Source organism: Cervus canadensis, chromosome 24, assembly GCF_019320065.1.
Source record: "Cervus canadensis isolate Bull #8, Minnesota chromosome 24, ASM1932006v1, whole genome shotgun sequence".
Taxonomy (NCBI): Eukaryota; Metazoa; Chordata; class Mammalia; order Artiodactyla; family Cervidae; genus Cervus; species Cervus canadensis.
The window spans coordinates 19,461,272-19,479,736 of NC_057409.1; the positions used below are offsets into that span (position 1 = coordinate 19,461,272).

At 44.5% G+C, this 18,465-nt stretch overlaps 1 protein-coding gene across 1 annotated transcript; it reads right to left on the reverse strand.

The window, feature by feature from the left end:
- Positions 1–10,547: 10,547 nt before the first annotated feature.
- On the reverse strand, positions 10,548–11,359 carry LOC122426820 (small cysteine and glycine repeat-containing protein 4-like). Its single transcript, XM_043446008.1, has one exon. It carries the CDS (start codon positions 11,287–11,289, stop codon positions 10,978–10,980), a length of 312 nt encoding a protein of 103 aa, XP_043301943.1. The 5' UTR covers positions 11,290–11,359; the 3' UTR covers positions 10,548–10,977.
- Positions 11,360–18,465: the final 7,106 nt, after the last annotated feature.

The window sequence follows — 18,465 nt, forward strand, 5'->3', positions numbered from 1 at the left end:
ACTGAGCCACCAGGGAAGCCCATGAAAACATAACAAGATGACTCCACAAGCTCTTTGTCTTGTAAAAAATGCATATAAAGAAATCTCAATGCAATGGGACAAGAACTAGAATAACCTTGTAAATGGACTTTCTTAGAGGTATGGGGCCGGGGGTGGGGGGGTGTTGATTCTAAGTGGATCTGAGAGAAGGAGAATTGAGATGACTAGGAGGACTGTCACATAAAAGGCCTCCTATGTAAGAGCTTCGGTAAAGACTGGAGATGGGAAAATGTGAGGGGTGGTCAGGCAGCAGCTGCTATAGGTCTATGGGTGGGACTTGCAGGATAGGACTTGGGAGAGGCCCAGAAGGCTAAGAACAGTGAGAACAGAACCTGGGGACAAAGGTACAGTCAAAAGGGAGACATCCTTGGGTACCACATTGAAGACTCATTTGAAGTGTGGAAGTTGGCGAGAATGTTACCAAGGCTATTGCCCCTCCCCTGAATGGAAACGTGCTGTTCTTATCTGGGTTTCAGGCCCAATGACAAAAACAGGAAGCTTCAAAAAGAAAAAAAAAAAGAACTGGCTTGAACTAACTAAGCTCAAGATGGTGGAAGACCCGACTTCCAGGGGACCTTGGGACTCATTAAACGCTCCCAGTGACGTCCCAGGTGGTTCAATGGTAAAGAATTCGCCTGCCAATGCAGAAGACACAGGAGATGCAGGTTCAGTCCCTGGGTCTGGATAATTCCCTGGAGGAGGAAATGGCAACCTATGCCAGTATTCTTGCCAGGACAATCCCATGGACAGAGGAGCCTGGTGGGCTATGGGGCCACAAAGAGTTGGACACAACTGAGCAACTGAACACACGCCCGCACACTCACTGTAATGCATTAACAAAGTAAATAACACACCTACTAGTGCCCTGACAGTTGGCAGTTGCCATGGCAACACTGGGAAAAACCCACACAAGAACTGAAAAGTAGTGCTGCCTCCGTTCCGGGTCCCAATCAGACCCCTGTTCTTGGATAAGTCATGACTATTCCCCCCTCTCTTTACTCAATTCCCTCCCTTTTACCTCCACCTTGCTATGTATATGGTGCCCATGCCCGGAAGGAGTTGAGAAGTCAATATGGCTACTGTGTCCCCACTTCTCCATTCTTTGGCCATTGAACAAATCTTCCCATCTCAGCTTCACTTTCACTATCAGCTATGCAAACCTGAGCAGAAAAGGAACCTCTCCAACTAAGACAAGGGATCCCAGCCTGGGTTAGGACCCTGGCACAAGCCCAAGCAACCAATTTAATAACAGAAAATGCGATTCACGTTTCAAGAACAGCAAAACCAGGACTTGGGAAGATGAAACTGAACATGGGAGTGAGTTAAAAGATGTGTGCAACAGTCCTGGCCAGATAGAGTGTGGCGTCCAGAGGGCAGAAGCTGGGGAAGTGAGGGAAGGAAAGAGTGGTAAACTGGGGATGGCACGTTTCCCAGGGGAGCATCTCCGCAGGAGAGAAAACAGGGTCACAGTAAGAGTAGAAGTGTTTTACTAGACCTGCTGTTAGTCACTTAGTAAGTGGCCAATAAACACTTGTTGAATGTGTTGATCAATTATTGGTTGATTAATTAAATGAATCCACCTTTATGCTCCATGTGAGTCTTCTCACTCTCTTCAAAGTCCTCCTACTTCAACAACCGTTAATCCAGGCATCCATGTGCTCACACTCAGCTTTCCTGTGGACCAGCTCTTTCCTTTGCTTCATTTTCTACCCTGCACAGTCTCCCAGGCCAGTGGCGATACAACTCCGAGGCCTTTCGGCAGGAAACACCATGAAAGTATATGATGGATGTGACCTCCTGCAGGTACCAGACGAAGGTCCTAAACTGGAGCCCACCAGTGTCACCAGCTACCAGGCTGTGTTGTACATGCTGCCATGGCAACACTCCTGGCCACATCTGTGGCATGTCACCCTGCCCTGATGTCACTCTTCCACAGTGGAAAGAGTGTCCTGCCCCCACATTTTGCCACATTTTGTTACGTGGTCCCAAAATGCTGACTCCCCATGACTCACAGGGAATTGTTCTCACTGCCTTTTCTCTGCATCATCAGGTTCAAGTCCATAGTGGGATGCAACTATTATAGTTCCATGACTTGGACTATTCAAAAGATCTCCAATAACTAGGGCGCTGTCATAAAGTCAAGCTTCATTGTTGTTCTTCAGTCACTAAGCGGTGTCCGACTCTCTGCAACCTCATGGACTACAGCACACCAGGCTCCTCTGTCCTTTACTATCTCCCAGAGTTTTCTCAAATTCATGTCCATTGAGTTGATGACGCCATCCAACCATCTCACCCTCCACTGCCCACTTCTCCTTTTGCCTTCAATCTTTCCCAGCATCAGGGTCTTTTCTAATGAGTCAGCTCTTCACATCAGGTGGCCAAAGTATCAAAGTTTCCACTTCAGCATCAATCCTTCCAATGAATATTCAGGACTGATTTCCTTTAGAGTTGACTGGTTTGATCTCCTTGCAGTCCAAGGGACTCTCAAGAATCTTCTCTAGCACCACAATTCAAAAACATTAATTTTTCAGCACTCAGCATTCTTCATGGTCCAACTCTCACATCCGTACATGACTATTGACTAGAAAAACCATTGCTTTGACTAGATGGACCTTTGTCGACAAAGTGAGGTCTCTGCTTTTTAATACGCTGTCTGGTTGTCATAGCTTTCAAGCTTCACTGTCTGACTCCTTTCCTTTAAAATAACTTTACTTGCTTTTCTGACACAGTGGGGAAGGGCATGGTCGGATGAATTGGAAGATTAGGATTGATATATATATACACTACCATGTGTAAAATAGATAGCTAGTGGAAGCTGTTGTAAAGCACAGGAAGCCCAGCTCAGTGCTCTGTGATGTCTAGAGGGGTGTGATGGGGGTGGAGATGGGAGAGAGGGATATATGTATAGGTACAGTTGATTCACACTGTTGTAAAGCAGAACTAACCCAACATTGTAAACCAATTATATTCCAATTAAAAAAATAAAATAACTCTACTTGCTTTTGTTTTTGTTTAAACACTCCTCAGTCTTCATCTCAAGGGGCTCCTGGCAATCACCATTTCTCTAAACCTCACCAGACACATCAACACCTCCAGCCCAGTGGAGCTGAAGTTTAAGCTGGACAGTCACTGGTGTCGATGACATCATGGGAGTACAACTGATAGAAAAATCTGTGGTTATTCAAGACACTTTCCATTTTGTACATATAAAGAGGGTATGCACACTGTCCTAGAGGAAAGACCAGAAGCTGGGGGATGTGGCAAAAAGGTGTGTCAGGGACACTTCACAGAGTCAAAGAGGTGATAGAAAGCATTATACATTGAGAAAAGGCAGATAGAAGCTAAAGAAATAAGGATTCAGAGTACACCAAGGTCACCTATGGATCCTGGACCATCATGTTTTAATCCTAACAACACCTTGCATTGCAAAAGAATGCAGGAGTCCCTATAATTACCCGAAGACTAAATTAGACTTCCAAACAGATGCCATATAATGGATTCTTTGCTTTTCTTGAATTTTTTTAGCCAAACTCAGAAAAAAATAACATTGGGCAATAATCAAAACACATTCAATTAACCTACATAACAGAGCCATCAGCTTGGCCCCACTCTGGGGACAGATAACAATCCCAAACCACATTCAGCCAACTTGTATGACAAAGGTCATTGAAAACCACAGGGCATTCAAACGTGTGACCCATTAATCAGTAGCACAAATGCCTACATAAAGCACGGCTCCCAATATGTAAGCATACCAGTTAAAAATAACCAGGTGCTGCTGACCTAAATACAGGCAATTGTATAAGACATCTATCAATTAACTTCCTGCTTACAATAAACACTTTAGGGACTTCCCTGGAGGTGGAGTGGCTAAGTCTCTGCCCTTCCAATGCAGGGGACACAGTTTCTTTCGATCCCTGTTCAGAAAACTGAGATCTCACATGCCTCGAAATGTGGCCAATAATAATGATAATAATAATAAACTTTAAAGTCTTTTTTTAAAAAAAGAAAAACATAAACATTTGAGCAAAAGCAAACCAAATCAACAAATATTTCTGGAACCTCTGTTATGCACCAGACTACATAGGTGATACAAAGAAATGTGCTTCTAGTAATAAGCAATTCCAAACTAACAAGAAGAAGTAAAGTTCAGTCACTCAGTCATATCTGACTTTTTGTGACATCATGGACTGCAGCACACCAGGCCTCCCTGTCCATCAACAATTCCTGGAGCTTACTCAAACTCATGCCCATTGAGTCAGTGATGCCATCCAACCATGTCATCCTCTATCGTCACCTTCTCCTCCCACCTTCAATCTTTCCCAGCATCAGGGTCTTTTCAAATGAGTCAGTTCTTCGCATTAGGTGGCCAAAGTATTGGAGTTTCAGCTTCAGTATCAGTCCTTCCAATGAATATTCAGGATTGATTTCCTTTAGGATGGACTGGTTGGATCTCCTTGTAGTGCAAGGGACTCTCAAGAGTCTTCCCCAACAATCAATTCTTTGGCACTCAGCTTTCTTTAATAGTCCAACTTTCACATCCATATATGACTATTGGAAAAACCATAGCCTTGACTAGACAGACCTTTGTTTGCAAAATAATGTCTCTGCCTTTTTAATATGCTATCTAGGTTGGTCATAGCTTTTCTTCCAAAGAGCAAGCGTCATTTAATTTCATGGCTGCAGTCACCATCTGCAGTAATTTTGGAGTCCAAAAAAATAGTCTCTCACTATTTCCATTGTTTCCCCATCTATTTACCAGGAAGTGATGGGACCAGATGTCATGATCTTAGTTTTCTGAATGTTGAGCTTTAAACCAACTTTTTCACTCTCCTCTTTCACTTTCATCAAGAGACTCTTTAGTTCTTCTTCACTTTCTGCCATAAGGGTGGTGTCGTCTGCATATCTGAGGTTATTGATATTTCTCCCAGTAATCTTGATTCCAGCTTCTGCTTTATCCGGCCCAGCGTTTCTCATGATGTACTTTGCTTATAAGTTAAATAAGCAGGGTGACAATATACACCCTTGAGGTACCCATTTCCCTATTTGGAACCAGTCTGTTATTCCATGTCCAGTTCTGTTACTTCCTGACCTGCATACAGATTTCTCAAGAGACAGGTCAGGGGGTCTGGTATTTCCATCTCTTTTAGAATTTTCCAGTTTGTGGTAATCCACACAGTCAAAGGCTTTGACATAGTCAATAAAGCAGAAATAGATGTTTTTTCTGGAATTCTCTTGCTTTTTTGATGATCCAACGGATGTTGGCAATTTGATCTCTGATTCCTCTGCCTTTTCTAAAACCAGCTTGAACATCTGCAAGTTCACTGTTCACGAATTGTTGTAGACTGGCTTGGAGAATTTTGAGCATTACTTTACTAGTGTGTGAGAAGAGTGCAATTGTGCGGTAGTTTGAGCATTCTTTGGCATTGCCTTTCTTTGGGATTGGAATGAAAACTGACCTTTTCTAGTCCTGTGGCCACTGCTGAGTTTTCCAAATTCACTGGCATATAATAATAACAAGAGAGGTGAGGAAAAAATAATTGGGCAAATTGTGAAAAAAAAGATTTAACTGATAGTCCAATAAAAGGGTTAAAGTACCGGCTGATTAAATTCCAAGTGAATATTACTTTATAAGAGCTCCAAATGACTTCCACTTGCATAAAAAAGAAAGAAATTGAAGAAGGCAGAGCTTGAGCTGCTTCTTGAATGGGAAACTGGACGTGAGCAGGTGAATAGGTAGAGAGGAGGAAGGAGAGGAGGGTGGAGGATGCTGGCCAGGGTCATTGTGCACACGCTTTCTCCCTCCCTCTCTAGCTGTGTGACTTGATCCTTCTCTACCTCAACTTCCTGATGAAAATAGCAATACCCTAATACCCATAAGTAGGCTCTAGGAGATAGTGATGGACAGGGAAGCTTAGTATGCTGCAGTCCATGGGGTCACAAAGAGTCAGACATGACTTAACAACTGAACAACAACAATACCCATAAAGGGCTTCCCTGGTGGCTCTGAAGGGAAAGAATCTGCCTGCAATACCCGTAATCCCTAAATCGTAGTGTTCTAGTGAAATGTAAATACAATAACATATAAAACACTCAGAGTAGAACTTGGGACATAGTGCTCAATAAATGTTAGCCATTGTTAGTATTTCAAGGAAGGCTACAAGTCATAATGGAAAATACAAGACTTACTCTCAAGAGACAGAAAGGAAAGGAAATTTGCCTACTGGGCAATGTTTGTTCAAGGGAGTTAGTAAGATACTGAAACTGGAAATAAATTTGAGACTAGTTATGAATTTTAGTGTGTGAAGACTTTGATGTTTCTTTTGCAAGTGAATTACGTACCATGGTAAAAATGGTGTTTCAGGAAGATGTAACTGGCAGCAGCTTATAGGATAAATTAAAGATGGAAATTGGTGCTTTGATCTCACAGGCAGAGGGGAAACTCAGCCAATGCACTTAACCCAACGTCAAAGGATTTGGGGGCTTCCCAGGTGGCTCAGTGGTTAGGAATCCACCTGCCAAGCAGGAAATACAGGTTCAATCCCTGGGTTAGGAAGATCACCCGGAGGAGGAAATGGCAACCCTCTCCAGTATTCTTAGCTAGAGAATCCCCATGGACAGAGGAGTGTGGCAGACTACACTCTGGGGGTCGCATGGGGTCCATGGGGTTCATGGGATTGCAAAGAGTCAGACACACAACTGAGCACACACACATGCATGCAAATGGTTTTGTTTGAGAGATGTGAGAGGCCCTAAGTCCCAGGAGAGAGAATTGACAGGACCCAGTCTTGGGAAGGAGATGAGACCTGAGTTAAACCCTGAGGAATAAGGAGAGAATCCACTCCTGGCCCCGCCATGATCAGGCCCTCCCAGCACATTCAAACACAAATGGGCTTTTCCCAACCACAGAGAAAGTCAAATCCATATTACAAGTATTTCATCCATACTGCTTAACCTTTATTGGTGCTCAGTACAGATGACGCTGTGAAAGTGCTGCACTCAATATGCCAGCAAATTTGGAAAACTCAGCAGTGGCCACAGGACTAGAAAAGGTCAGTTTTCATTCCAATCCCAAAGAAAGGCAATGCCAAAGAATGCTCAAACTACCACACAATTGTGCTCATCTCACACTCTGGTAAAGTAATGCTTAAAATTCTCCAAGCCAAGCTTCAGCAATACGTGAACTATGAACTTCCAGATGTTCAAGCTGGTTTTAGAAAAGGCAGAGGAACCAGAGATCAAATTGCCAACATCTGCTGGATCATCAAAAAAGCAAGAGAGTTCCAGAAAAACATCTATTTCTGCTTTATTGACTATACCAAAGCCTTTGAATGTGTGGATCCCAATAAACTGTGGAAAATTCTGAAAGAGGTGGGAATACCAGACCCCCTGACCTGCCTCTCGAGAAACCTGTATGCAGGTCAGGAAGCAACAGTTAGAACTGGACATGGAACAACAGACTGGTTCCAAATAGGAAAAGGAATATGTCAAGGTTGTATATTGTCACCCTGCTTATTTAACTTATATGCAGAGTACATCATGAGAAACACAGGGCTGGAGGAAGCAGAAGCTGGAATCAAGATTGCCAGGAAAAATATCAATAACCTCAGATATGCAGATGACAGCACCCTTATGGCAGAAAGTGAAGGTGAACTAAAGCACCTCTTGATGAAAGTGAAAGAGGAGAGTGAAAAAGTTGGCTTCAAGCTCAACATTCAGTAAACTAAGATAATGGCATCTGGTCCCATCACTTCATGGCAAATAGATGGGGAAACAGTGGTTGACTTTATTTTTCTGGGTTCCAAAATCACTGCACATGGTGACTGTAGCCATGAAATTAAATGACGCTTGTTTCTTGGAAGAAAAGCTATGACCAACCTAGGCAGTATATTAAAAAGCAGAGACATCACTTTGCCAACAAAGGTCCATCTAGTCAAAACTATAGTTCTTCCAGTAGTCATGCATGGATGTGAGAGTTGGACTATTAAGAAAGCTGAAGAATTGATGCTTTTGAACTGTGGTGTTGCAGAAGACTCTTGAGAGTCCCTTGGACTGCAAGGAGATCCAACCAGTCTATCCTAAGGTAGATTAGTCCTGGGTGTTCATTGGAAAGACTGATGTTGAAGCTGAAACTTTGATACTTTGGCCACCTGATGCAAAGAACTGACTCATTTGAAAAGACCTTGATGCTGGGAAAGACTGAAGGCAGGAGGAGAAGGCAACAACAAGGATGAGATGTTTGGATGGCATCACCAACTCAATGGACATGAGTTTGAGTAAACTCCAGGAGTTGATGGATAGGGAGGCCTGGTGTGCTGCAGTCCATGGGGTCAGAAAGAGTTGGACACGGGATGTGAGGGCGATCTGGTTGCGACATCTGTCACCCCATTGATCGCCAGGGTTGATTCGGCTGATCTGGCTGACTAGGCGGGTGTCCCCTTCCTCCCTCACTGCTCCATGTGCGTCCCTCCTGAAGCTGCGCACTCGGTCGAAGAGGACGACCATCCCCGATAGAGGAGGACCGGTCTTCGGTCAAGGGTATAAGAGTAGCTGCGCTCCCCCTCTAGAACCTCCAAACAAGCTCTCAAAGAGTTGGACACGACTGAGAGACTGAACTGAACTGCATACTTCTTTCCTTCCACAGCCAGGTTTAGGATAAGGTAAATGAGGTGCTCTCCTGGGGAGCAAAATTTAATGTAGCTCCAGAAACTTCAAGTCATCAATATAAATGATATTTTGATGCCTTATGTCTAAAAAATCAAAATCAGTGCAAAATATCTATGATGGACATAAGAATTTTATAATCTTCCGGTCAGTTTATGCAAAAAAGGTACCTGGGTTTTTAATAAGGATTGCCTTGAATCTGTAGAACAATTTGGGGAGTTTTGCCATCTTGACAGTCTTAAGTCTTCCAATTCATGAGCTTTCAATGTCTCTCCACTTGTCTAGGACTTTAGTTTCTTTCAACAGTGTATTGTAGTTTTCAGGGTACAAGTCTTTCACTTCTTTTGCTAAATTTATTCCTTAGTGTTTTTTCTTTTGGATGCTCTTGTAAATGCAATTGTTTTCTTAATTTCATCTTGGGTTGTACGTTGCTAGTGTTTAGAAATAAGTGCTTGTGTGTCTCGATTCTGTGTCCTGCAACCTTGCTGAGCTCACTTATTAGCCCCGATAGCTTTTTGTTATTGTTGATTCCTTATGATTTTCTATATAACAAGGACATGTCATCAGTGAAGAAAGATGGTTTTGCTTCAAAAAAATCTATGATGCACAAAATACGAAAATTTTAAAGAGAGATAGGACTGGACCCTGCACTGACCTGACTCAGCCTTTCCTAGTTCCAGCCCTGCTTCTCACTTTATAAGAGTTTGGCCCAGTTCAGTGGTGCAGTGATAAAGAATCTGCCCGCAATGCAGGAGATGCACGGTTGATCCTTGGCTTGGGAAGATCCCCTGGAGAATGAGATGGCAACCCACTCTAGAACTCTTGCTTACAGAAATCCATGGAGAGAGGAGCCTGGTGGGCTACAGTCCAGAGAGTCCCAAAGGGTCGGACGTGACTGAACAACTAGGTACACACGAAGCATACATGCCTGAACTTAGGGAGAGAAAAGAGAGAAAAGAGGAAATGAAAAAGGCAGTAGGTCCAAGCTTCTAAGAGCACTACGATATAGAAAAGAGATTGTCAGATTTGGTGTCAGAGAAGCCTGGGATGAAATCAGGATTTATTGGTTGGATTTCTCTGGGTTAGTTTCTTAACTACGCCCTCACTTCAGTCTCTTTACCTGTAAAATGGGTCTAATATGACCCCCGTGGTGAAAGGCTGGAACAAAAGTAGTTGTGTGTGTGAAGAGGGGTCCAGGCCAGCTAACCACTCAGCCTTTCTTAGCCCAGTAGATTTGGGAGCTAAGCAGGGTGCAAGGGGATTGAGAGGAGCCCCTGCTGCTCTACTGGGGGACCTGACAACACAGCGCCACCCCCACTTCTGCCTAAAGAGTCTAAACAGCCCACTTGGTCTGTAGTGGAGAGCATAGGTCTCTGTCCTCGAGGGCGGGCCCGGTGAGTTTACTGCACAAAATCTACAGAAGCAGAGAAAGAATACACCGCTGTGGGAGGCAAGGCCAAGGACATCAGTTAGAACAAAAGCCTTGCAGAACCATCCTCGGCACCCAAGCTGGCCACCCTGGCCAGGAATTCTCAGGCTCTTCAGAAACCACTGGGCTCCGCAGGGTAGGGGGGCTGTGTGAGTTCTGCCTTCCTTTGGGGCCCATTTTTCATCTCCTAGATTTTACAAAAGAAACCAAGACCCACCACCACCACCAGTTCCTACCCTGGAAAAGCCTTGGGTGAGTCTGAGCACCCAGAGACCCCAGGAAAAGAGTCATTACGGGGCAGCATCAGAGGGCGCTGGGCTGATAAACACACATAATCGGCTGATAAATGGCCCTGGAAGCGGGAGTGGGAGACGCCACACCAACAAAGGAACTGATGATACATGTGACTAGTGAACAGTTTTCCTTGGACATTGAGTCATTTTATTAGACAGTGTAAAACAGCAAGTGTACATACACAGCAGCGGAAAAGAATCCACACAGGCAGGAAACACCAAAATGACCCACATTTGGGCCTGAAAGGGTTGAAAGATTAAACAACACAATCAAATATCCTGGAGTTTATTTGTAAATGAGGGTTCTTGGCAAACCTGGGCTTCGCCCAGCTGTCTTATCATCAATTCTTTGCAGTATATTTGTTTCCTGCCGTGATGTGTGGTTTGTGGGCAAAGGAAGATCTCAAAAGGATGAGGCACGGGGCACACGAAGGAGAAGAAAAGCTGGTGACGAAGGTTTTAGAGGAAAGAGACGGACGGAAGAGGATGAAGTAGCCTCACCAGCAGGAGAGGGTGTGTCCTCCGCAGCTCCTGGGTGGAGCCGGCGGTCACCTAGTGGCAGCACTGCTTCTGGCAGCAGCCCTTCTGCTGGCAGCAGCCCTTCCCACACGAGTTGCAGCTGCAGGTGCGGCGGTGGCAGCAGACCACGGGGACGCTGCAGCAGCCCCCGCAGCAGCCGTAGCAGCAGGGGCAGCAGCTGGTGCAGCAGCCCACCCGGTAGCACCTGCAGCTGCTGCAGCCGCTGCAGCCGCCGCCGCAGCCGCCGCCGCAGCCCCCGCCGCAGCCGCCGCCGCAGCCCCCGCCGCAGCCCCCGCCGCAGCCCCCGCCGCAGCCGCCGCAACTTCCACAACCACAGCAGCCCATGGTGTCGGTAGAGAGGACTCGGGAGAGGTGAGGAGCGAGACTCAGGAGGTGAGGGAGGTCGAATGTCAGCTTCTGATGGAGGGGACCCTTATATACCAGCCCTGGGAACAGGAGAGGGAAGACACCTGACCACTTCCTTGGAATTGTTTCCATTTCTCCAGGAAAACCTCTTCCTCCTCCTGCTCATTTTCCTGCTAGACACCGTTCCTCTCATTAAGTCACATCTCTTCAGTTTAGCTAAATTTACCTTTGTTTCACCCAATGGGAGCATTTAGCAAAGGACCGTCCCTGTTTTCAAATACAGCCAGTGTTAGCATAGGTGAACTGGGAATACCTTCCTGCCCACTGGCATTTTCCTTAGTCACTAATATTTTCCCAGGGGAATCGTGTATTTCCCCTGTCACCTCTCCAGGGAGAACTCCTAGGGGTCCTTTCAGTAGGAGAAAGACTGTACAGAACCTTAAATAAAGATGGTAACTTTCAACATGGCTATTGCCATTATCGGTCTGAAAGTTATAGATCCACGTATATATAAACTAGTGGATGTGCCTGTTTCTCTAAGCTGGGATAGAAGCTCTGATTGCAAATGGTGAACTCACTCAGCAAATTATAAAAATCACCCTCTCTGTCGGGAAGCCCAGATCCATCTACAGGACCTCCTAACCCTCACATTTCTGTCATGTAATTAATACTTCTTGCATGAGTCACAGATGTAGGTCCAGTCTTAATCACAGAGCAGGTGACAAGACAACCATGAGATGAGAGTTCACGAGCCCTAGGAAACTCCTCTGTCCCCAAGAAGACCCCCTCCTCTGATGGCTGACTTCAGCAGTGTCAGCTCAGGACTCATATTAGATCCTTGGCTAGAGAAGGGCTATACTCAATGTTGAAAAAAGAAAGTGGACGTATTAGTCGCTCAGTCCTGTCTGACTCTTTGCGACCCCATGGACTATGGCCTGCCAGGCTCCTCTGTCCATGGGATTCTCCAGGCAAAAATACTGGAGTGGGTTGCCATTTCCTTCTCCAGGTGATCTTCCTGACCCAGGGATCCACCCCATGTCTCCTGCATTGCTGGCAGATTCTTTACAGTCTGAGACACCAGGGAAGATCCCATACTCAACACTGGGCTTCCCAAAATGTGTTTGGTAGAACACCAGTTCCACAGGATGTTAAAACTTACAACAACACAAGAAAAGATTCAGTTATGTTTGAAAAGTAATCCATTTAAAGAAAGCTAACCGGATGTTTCAACTGTAGATCTTCTCAGAGCTTCAGTGGGTCATGTGACTCTCAGCAGAGCAAACCTACTAGACCACCGAGCCTACTTTCATGCTAGAAAGCCCTGCTTTCCTTCACTCCTCAGGTGAGAGAGCTCCCAGGACAGTCCCAAGTCTAGATTCTTACGGTGAATTTAGAACACACAGTGACCACAGGGAACAGAAAGGGTAGAACAGCGATTCTCAAACTTTTTGGTCTCGGGACCCATTATACTCTTAAAAACCACCTAGGACCCCAAAGAGCTCTTGTTGTATGACTGGCATCTATTGCTACTTACTATATTAGAAATGAATACTAAGACATTGTTAATACTTAATTATGAATTCATTTTAAAAGAACAATATAATCCCATTACTTGTTCACATAAAATAACACATTTTGGGGACAAAAACACTTTCCAAACAAAGAAAAGTATTTAGTGAGCACAGTGGCATTTGTTTTATCTTTTTGCTGATCTCTTTGAGGTCTGGCTTAAAAGATGGCTTAGAGTTGGCTGGGCGGTCACATCTACTTCTGTGTTGACTCCATCATACTATGTTGTTCTTGTTGAAGTAAATAAAGAAAACTCAGTCTCACACAGTCAGGCAGTTGAAAAAGGAAGATAATCCAAGGATCCCAGAATTACACTTCAAGGACTGCGAGAGCAAAGATTCAGAAACTTAGCTCCCTGTGGAAACAACCTACGTAAAAATGTTCCCAACTACTGATTTTTGCTTCATCAAGGATACATCTTTATGCCACTTTTTGGAATTTTAATGCTTCTATATTAAAATAGTTACTACATGCTGCCATATTTTCTAACAGCATTTCTAACAGTATTTCCTAATGCATTTCCCACTCAACAATCCTGTGATTGTCTTTGTCTTTAAAATAAAGCTGAGATTCACCAGCAGAGCATTCAGCGCCCTCAACAATCTGATTTCAATTGGCCCTTACAGCCAAATCCTCTGTCCAGAGCTCCAGGGGGACACAAGACTATCAGAGAAGAGAGAGGCTGGAAATTAACACCATCACTGATGGGCTTCCCTGGTAGCTCAGTTTGTAAAGAACCTGCCTGCAATGCAGGAGACCCTGGTTCGATTCCTAGGTCAGGAAGATTGGCTGGAGAAGGGATAGGCTACCCACTCCAGTATTCTTGGGCTTCCTATGTAGCTCAGCTGGTAAAGAATCTGCCACGATGTGGAAGACCTGGGTTCGATCCCTGGGTTTGATCCCTGAGTTTGGAAGATCCCCTGGAGAAGGGAAAGGCTACCCACTCCAGTATTCTTGGGCTTCCTATGTAGCTCAGCTGGTAAAGAATCTGCCACGATGTGGAAGACCTGGGTTCGATCCCTGGGTTTGATCCCTGAGTTTGGAAGATCCCCTGGAGAAGGGAAAGGCTACCCACTCCAGTATTCTTGGGCTTCCTATGTAGCTCAGCTGGTAAAGAATCTGCCACGATGTGGAAGACCTGGGTTCGATCCCTGGGTTTGATCCCTGAGTTTGGAAGATCCCCTGGAGAAGGGAAAGGCTACCCACTCCAGTATTCTTGGGCTTCCTATGTAGCTCAGCTGGTAAAGAATCTGCCACGATGTGGAAGACCTGGGTTCGATCCCTGGGTTTGATCCCTGAGTTTGGAAGATCCCCTGGAGAAGGGAAAGGCTACCCACTCCAGTATTCTAGCCTGGAGAATTCCATGGACTGTATAGTCCATGGGGTCGCAAAGAGTCAGACAAGACTAAGTGACTTTCATTCACTCACTGACTGGAGTAATAGTTAATCTTCATGGTACAAGCACTAGGTACTGAACACAGTACTAAGCACTTATAAATGTAACTGAGCAGGTTCTTAAGACTTCCTGGAACAGACCTCCACCCCATGTCCTCCACCTGTCTCTTGTATAGCAGAAAAGCTTTAGTCTCTCAGGCATCCAAGAGTTAATGATTAGAAGGATGTGAACATGTAGGAACAAAAGATAGCAGTTGGATCAGGAGAACTGGTCACAATTTAAACAGTAGATCAGCCATATCACAGAGTCACAGAATCCTTAGTTCCCACCTGAAGGATATAGATAAGAGGGTCTGATGCACATACCTGAGTTCTGCAGACACTAAAACTACCACCAGAGGGAAAAGGCTAACTTCATGATGACCAAACTGTAGCCATAACGTAAGTTGCTCCATCCTGAGCAGCACGGAATCTGAGGCTTGCACAGTTCCAAGAACTGGCCTCAAGGAAATGGACACAGGACCAACCTTGGAGTTAAAGATCAACTGCACTTAAAACAAGCAAGATGACGCTGACCATCATGTGAGTTTCAGGATGACTGTTGGAGTTGGCCGTGCTGTTCTGCACGTAGCCCCTGCCCACACTCCCCTGAAACTTCCTGATTTTCCCCTTTCCTGCTAATGGGGAATTTGAAGATGGTTTGGGGGACACTAGTGCAACATCTCTCCAGGGTTGCCTACTTCCTAAATAAAGCATCTCTCTTTTCCATCAACCCTTGTCTCTTGAACATTGACTTTTGAGCAGAGCAGCCAAGCTTGAGTTTGATTCTGACTCCAGCCAGTGACAGAAACGAAATGGAGACAAAAGCAAGGAAACAGGCAGGACTCGGGCAGTAACACACGCGCGAAGGAACAGTGTCAGCAAAGCAACGGTGGCGAAGGCAGGGCGACACTAGATCACGCCTGTGACGCAGACCTTTCTCCTCCCATGAAAGAAACACCCCAGCCACATGCTCACACCTTGAACTTCGATACTCCCATACGTCCCTTGTGGCTGTGCTTTCAGCTGAAAATGCCTTCTTCCACCATCAAAATTCTACTCATTTTTAAAGATGCCTTTTTTGTCCCATCTGTTTTGGTTATAGCTCCATGACATCCTAACAAAGGAAGGGAAGAATGAGAGCAGGGAAAATAGGAAATGCTGTTGTCATAGGAGAGACAGGAGTTAAGGTCTATTAGCACCACTGCCATCGTGAATGGCATTCTCACCACACACACACACACACACACACACACACACACAAGGTAACTATGCAAGGTGATGGATGTATTAATTAACTTAATTATGGTAATCATTTCATAATATATGCATATACTAAATCACATCATATATCTTAACTATAAACAACAACTGATTTTTAAATTATATCTCAATAAAGCTAGAAAAAATATTTGTTCCAAGGAGATTGATATGTTAGGGAAAGATTTGGGTACAATGCAAATTTTGTGTTTGCTTATGTGGGATTCTATGCCTGACAAACACCAGGTAAATGCAAAAAGCTGCACCCAGCTAAGACACACATGCGCACACACATACTTCAAACAACCACCAGCTACCTGTGTGTCCTATGGGCTAAGAGCATCACTCATCCACACCTGCAAATACAACTTCCCCTCCCATTTTGGATACACCCTCTTGCACCACTCAACAATAACACAGGCTGCAATCTTTCTCAGGGCCACTTCCAAAAGCAAACTTTAGGTCTTTTTCAAGGTAAATTACCATATTTATTGTGCTTTCCTTGTGGCTTAGCAGTAAAGAATCCGCCTGCAGTGCAGGAGATGTGGACTTGATCCCTGAGTCGGGAAGATGCCCTGGAGAAGGGAATGGCTACCCACTCCAGTATTCTTGCCTGGAGAATCCTATGGACAGAGGAGCCTGGTAGGCTACACTCCAGGGTCACAAAAGAGTAGGACATGACTTACTGACTAAACAAACAAAAGACCTGTTTATTACGGGATTTATACTTTTTAAACATATAACGTGTAAAACTGTGCACAACTTTTATTGTTTCAACTCTGTAAATAAGTCACTGATGAAGTTTTTGAGCGCTCTTCCCCAATCCCATAGCCCTGTGGTTTTTACTGCATGATCTTGCGGAGTGCCATGCTATGTAAGAACACCTATGTTGTGTTACAGCTGAACTGTGAGTACCGAAAACCATCTCGGCAGTGAGCACACCTAGCACCTAGATCTTGGATTCTAAATACAGATTCTCCAATAAAAGAGCCAGACTCTTTGGAGAAATCACTGATTTCAGATCTGAGGCTGGGAAGGGATGAAACAGACCTTGAACATTTCGTGCTGGACCCTAAGTGAGTGCTCAAAAAACAGTGGAGGTATTTAAAAAGCTACAGAGGCCAGGTTGCAGGTATGGGCCCAGGTAAAATCTGGGACAGCTTGAGCATCAAAATAATGATAGTAACAGATTGTAATTCATTGAATAGAACAAGATTATTCTATTAACCCACAATGATATAAATGAATAAATGGAAGAATGCACATGTTCCACCCGGCCAGATGCTGCTGAATTGCTCTACAAAGTGGTGAGAGTGATTTACACTCTTACCCAACAGTGCATGACAATTTCAGTCACTCAGCATCCTATTACTTGGTATCATTAGTCTTGAACATTTTGATCAACATGGGTATAAAATATACCACATTGTGGTTTTAATTGGCACCTTCCTTAATTAGAAGAGGTGGCAAGAATACACAGAAAAACTACACAAAAAAGATCTTCACAACCCAGATAATCACGATGGTGTGACCACTCACCTAGAGCCAGACATCCTGGAATGTGAAGTCAAGTGGGCCTTAGGAAGCATCACTACAAACAAAGCTAGTGGAGGTGATGGAACTCCAGTTGAGCTATTTCAAATCCTGAAAGATGATGCTGTGAAAGTGCTGCACTCAATATGCCAGCAAATTTGGAAAACTCAGCAGTGGCCACAGGACTGGATAAGGTCAGTTTTCACTCCAATTTCAAAGAAAGGCAATGCCAAAGAATGCTCAAACTACCACACAATTGTGCTCATCTCACATACTAGCAAAGTAACACTCAAAATTCTCCAAGCCAGGCTTCAACAATACATGAATCATGAACTTCCAGATGTTCAAGCTGGTTTTAGAAAAGGCAGAGGAACCAGAGATCAAATTGCCAACATCTGCTGGACCATCAAAAAGGCAAGAGAGTTCCAGAAAACATCTATTTCTGCTTTATTGACTATGCCAAAGCCTTTGACTGTGTGGATCACACTAAACTGTGGGAAATTCTGAAAGAGATGGGAATACCAGACCCTCTGACCTGCCTCTTAAGAAATCTGTATGCAGGTCAGGAAGCAATAGTTAGAACTGGACATGGAACAACAGACTGGTTCCAAATAGGAAAAGGAGTACGTCAAGGCTGTATATGGTCACCATGCTTATTTAACTTATATGCAGAGTACATCATGAGAAACGCTGGGCTGGGGGAAGGACAAGCTGGAATCAAGTTGCCAGGAGAAATATCAATAACCTCGGATATGCAGATGACACCACCCTTATGGCAGAAAGTGAAGAAGAACTAAAGACCTTTTGATGAAAGTGAAAGAGGAGAGTGAAAAAGTTGGCTTAAAACCCAACATTCAGAAAACTAAGATCATGGCATCTGGTCCCATCACTTCATGGCAAATAGATGGGGAAACAATGGAAACAGTGAGAGACTTTATTTTTTCGGGCTCCAAAATCACTGCAGATGGTGACTGCAGCCATGAAATTAAAAGACGCTTACTCCTTGGAAGGAAAGTTGTGGCCAAGTTGGCAGCATATTAAAAAGCAGAGACATTACTTTGCCAACAAAGGTCTATCTAGTCAAGGCTATGGTTTTCCCAGTAGTCATGTACGGATGTGAGAGTTGGACTGTGAAGAAAGCTGAGCGTTGAAGAATTGATGCTTTTGAACCGTGAAGTTGGAGAAGATTCTTGAGAGTCCCTTGGACTGCAAGGAGATCGAACCAGTCCATCCTAAAAGAGATCAGTTCTGAGTATTCATTGGAAGGACTGACACTGAAGCTGAAAGTCCAATACTTTGGCCACCTGATGCAAAGAGCTGACTCACTGGAAAAGACCCTGATGCTGAGAAAGATAGAAG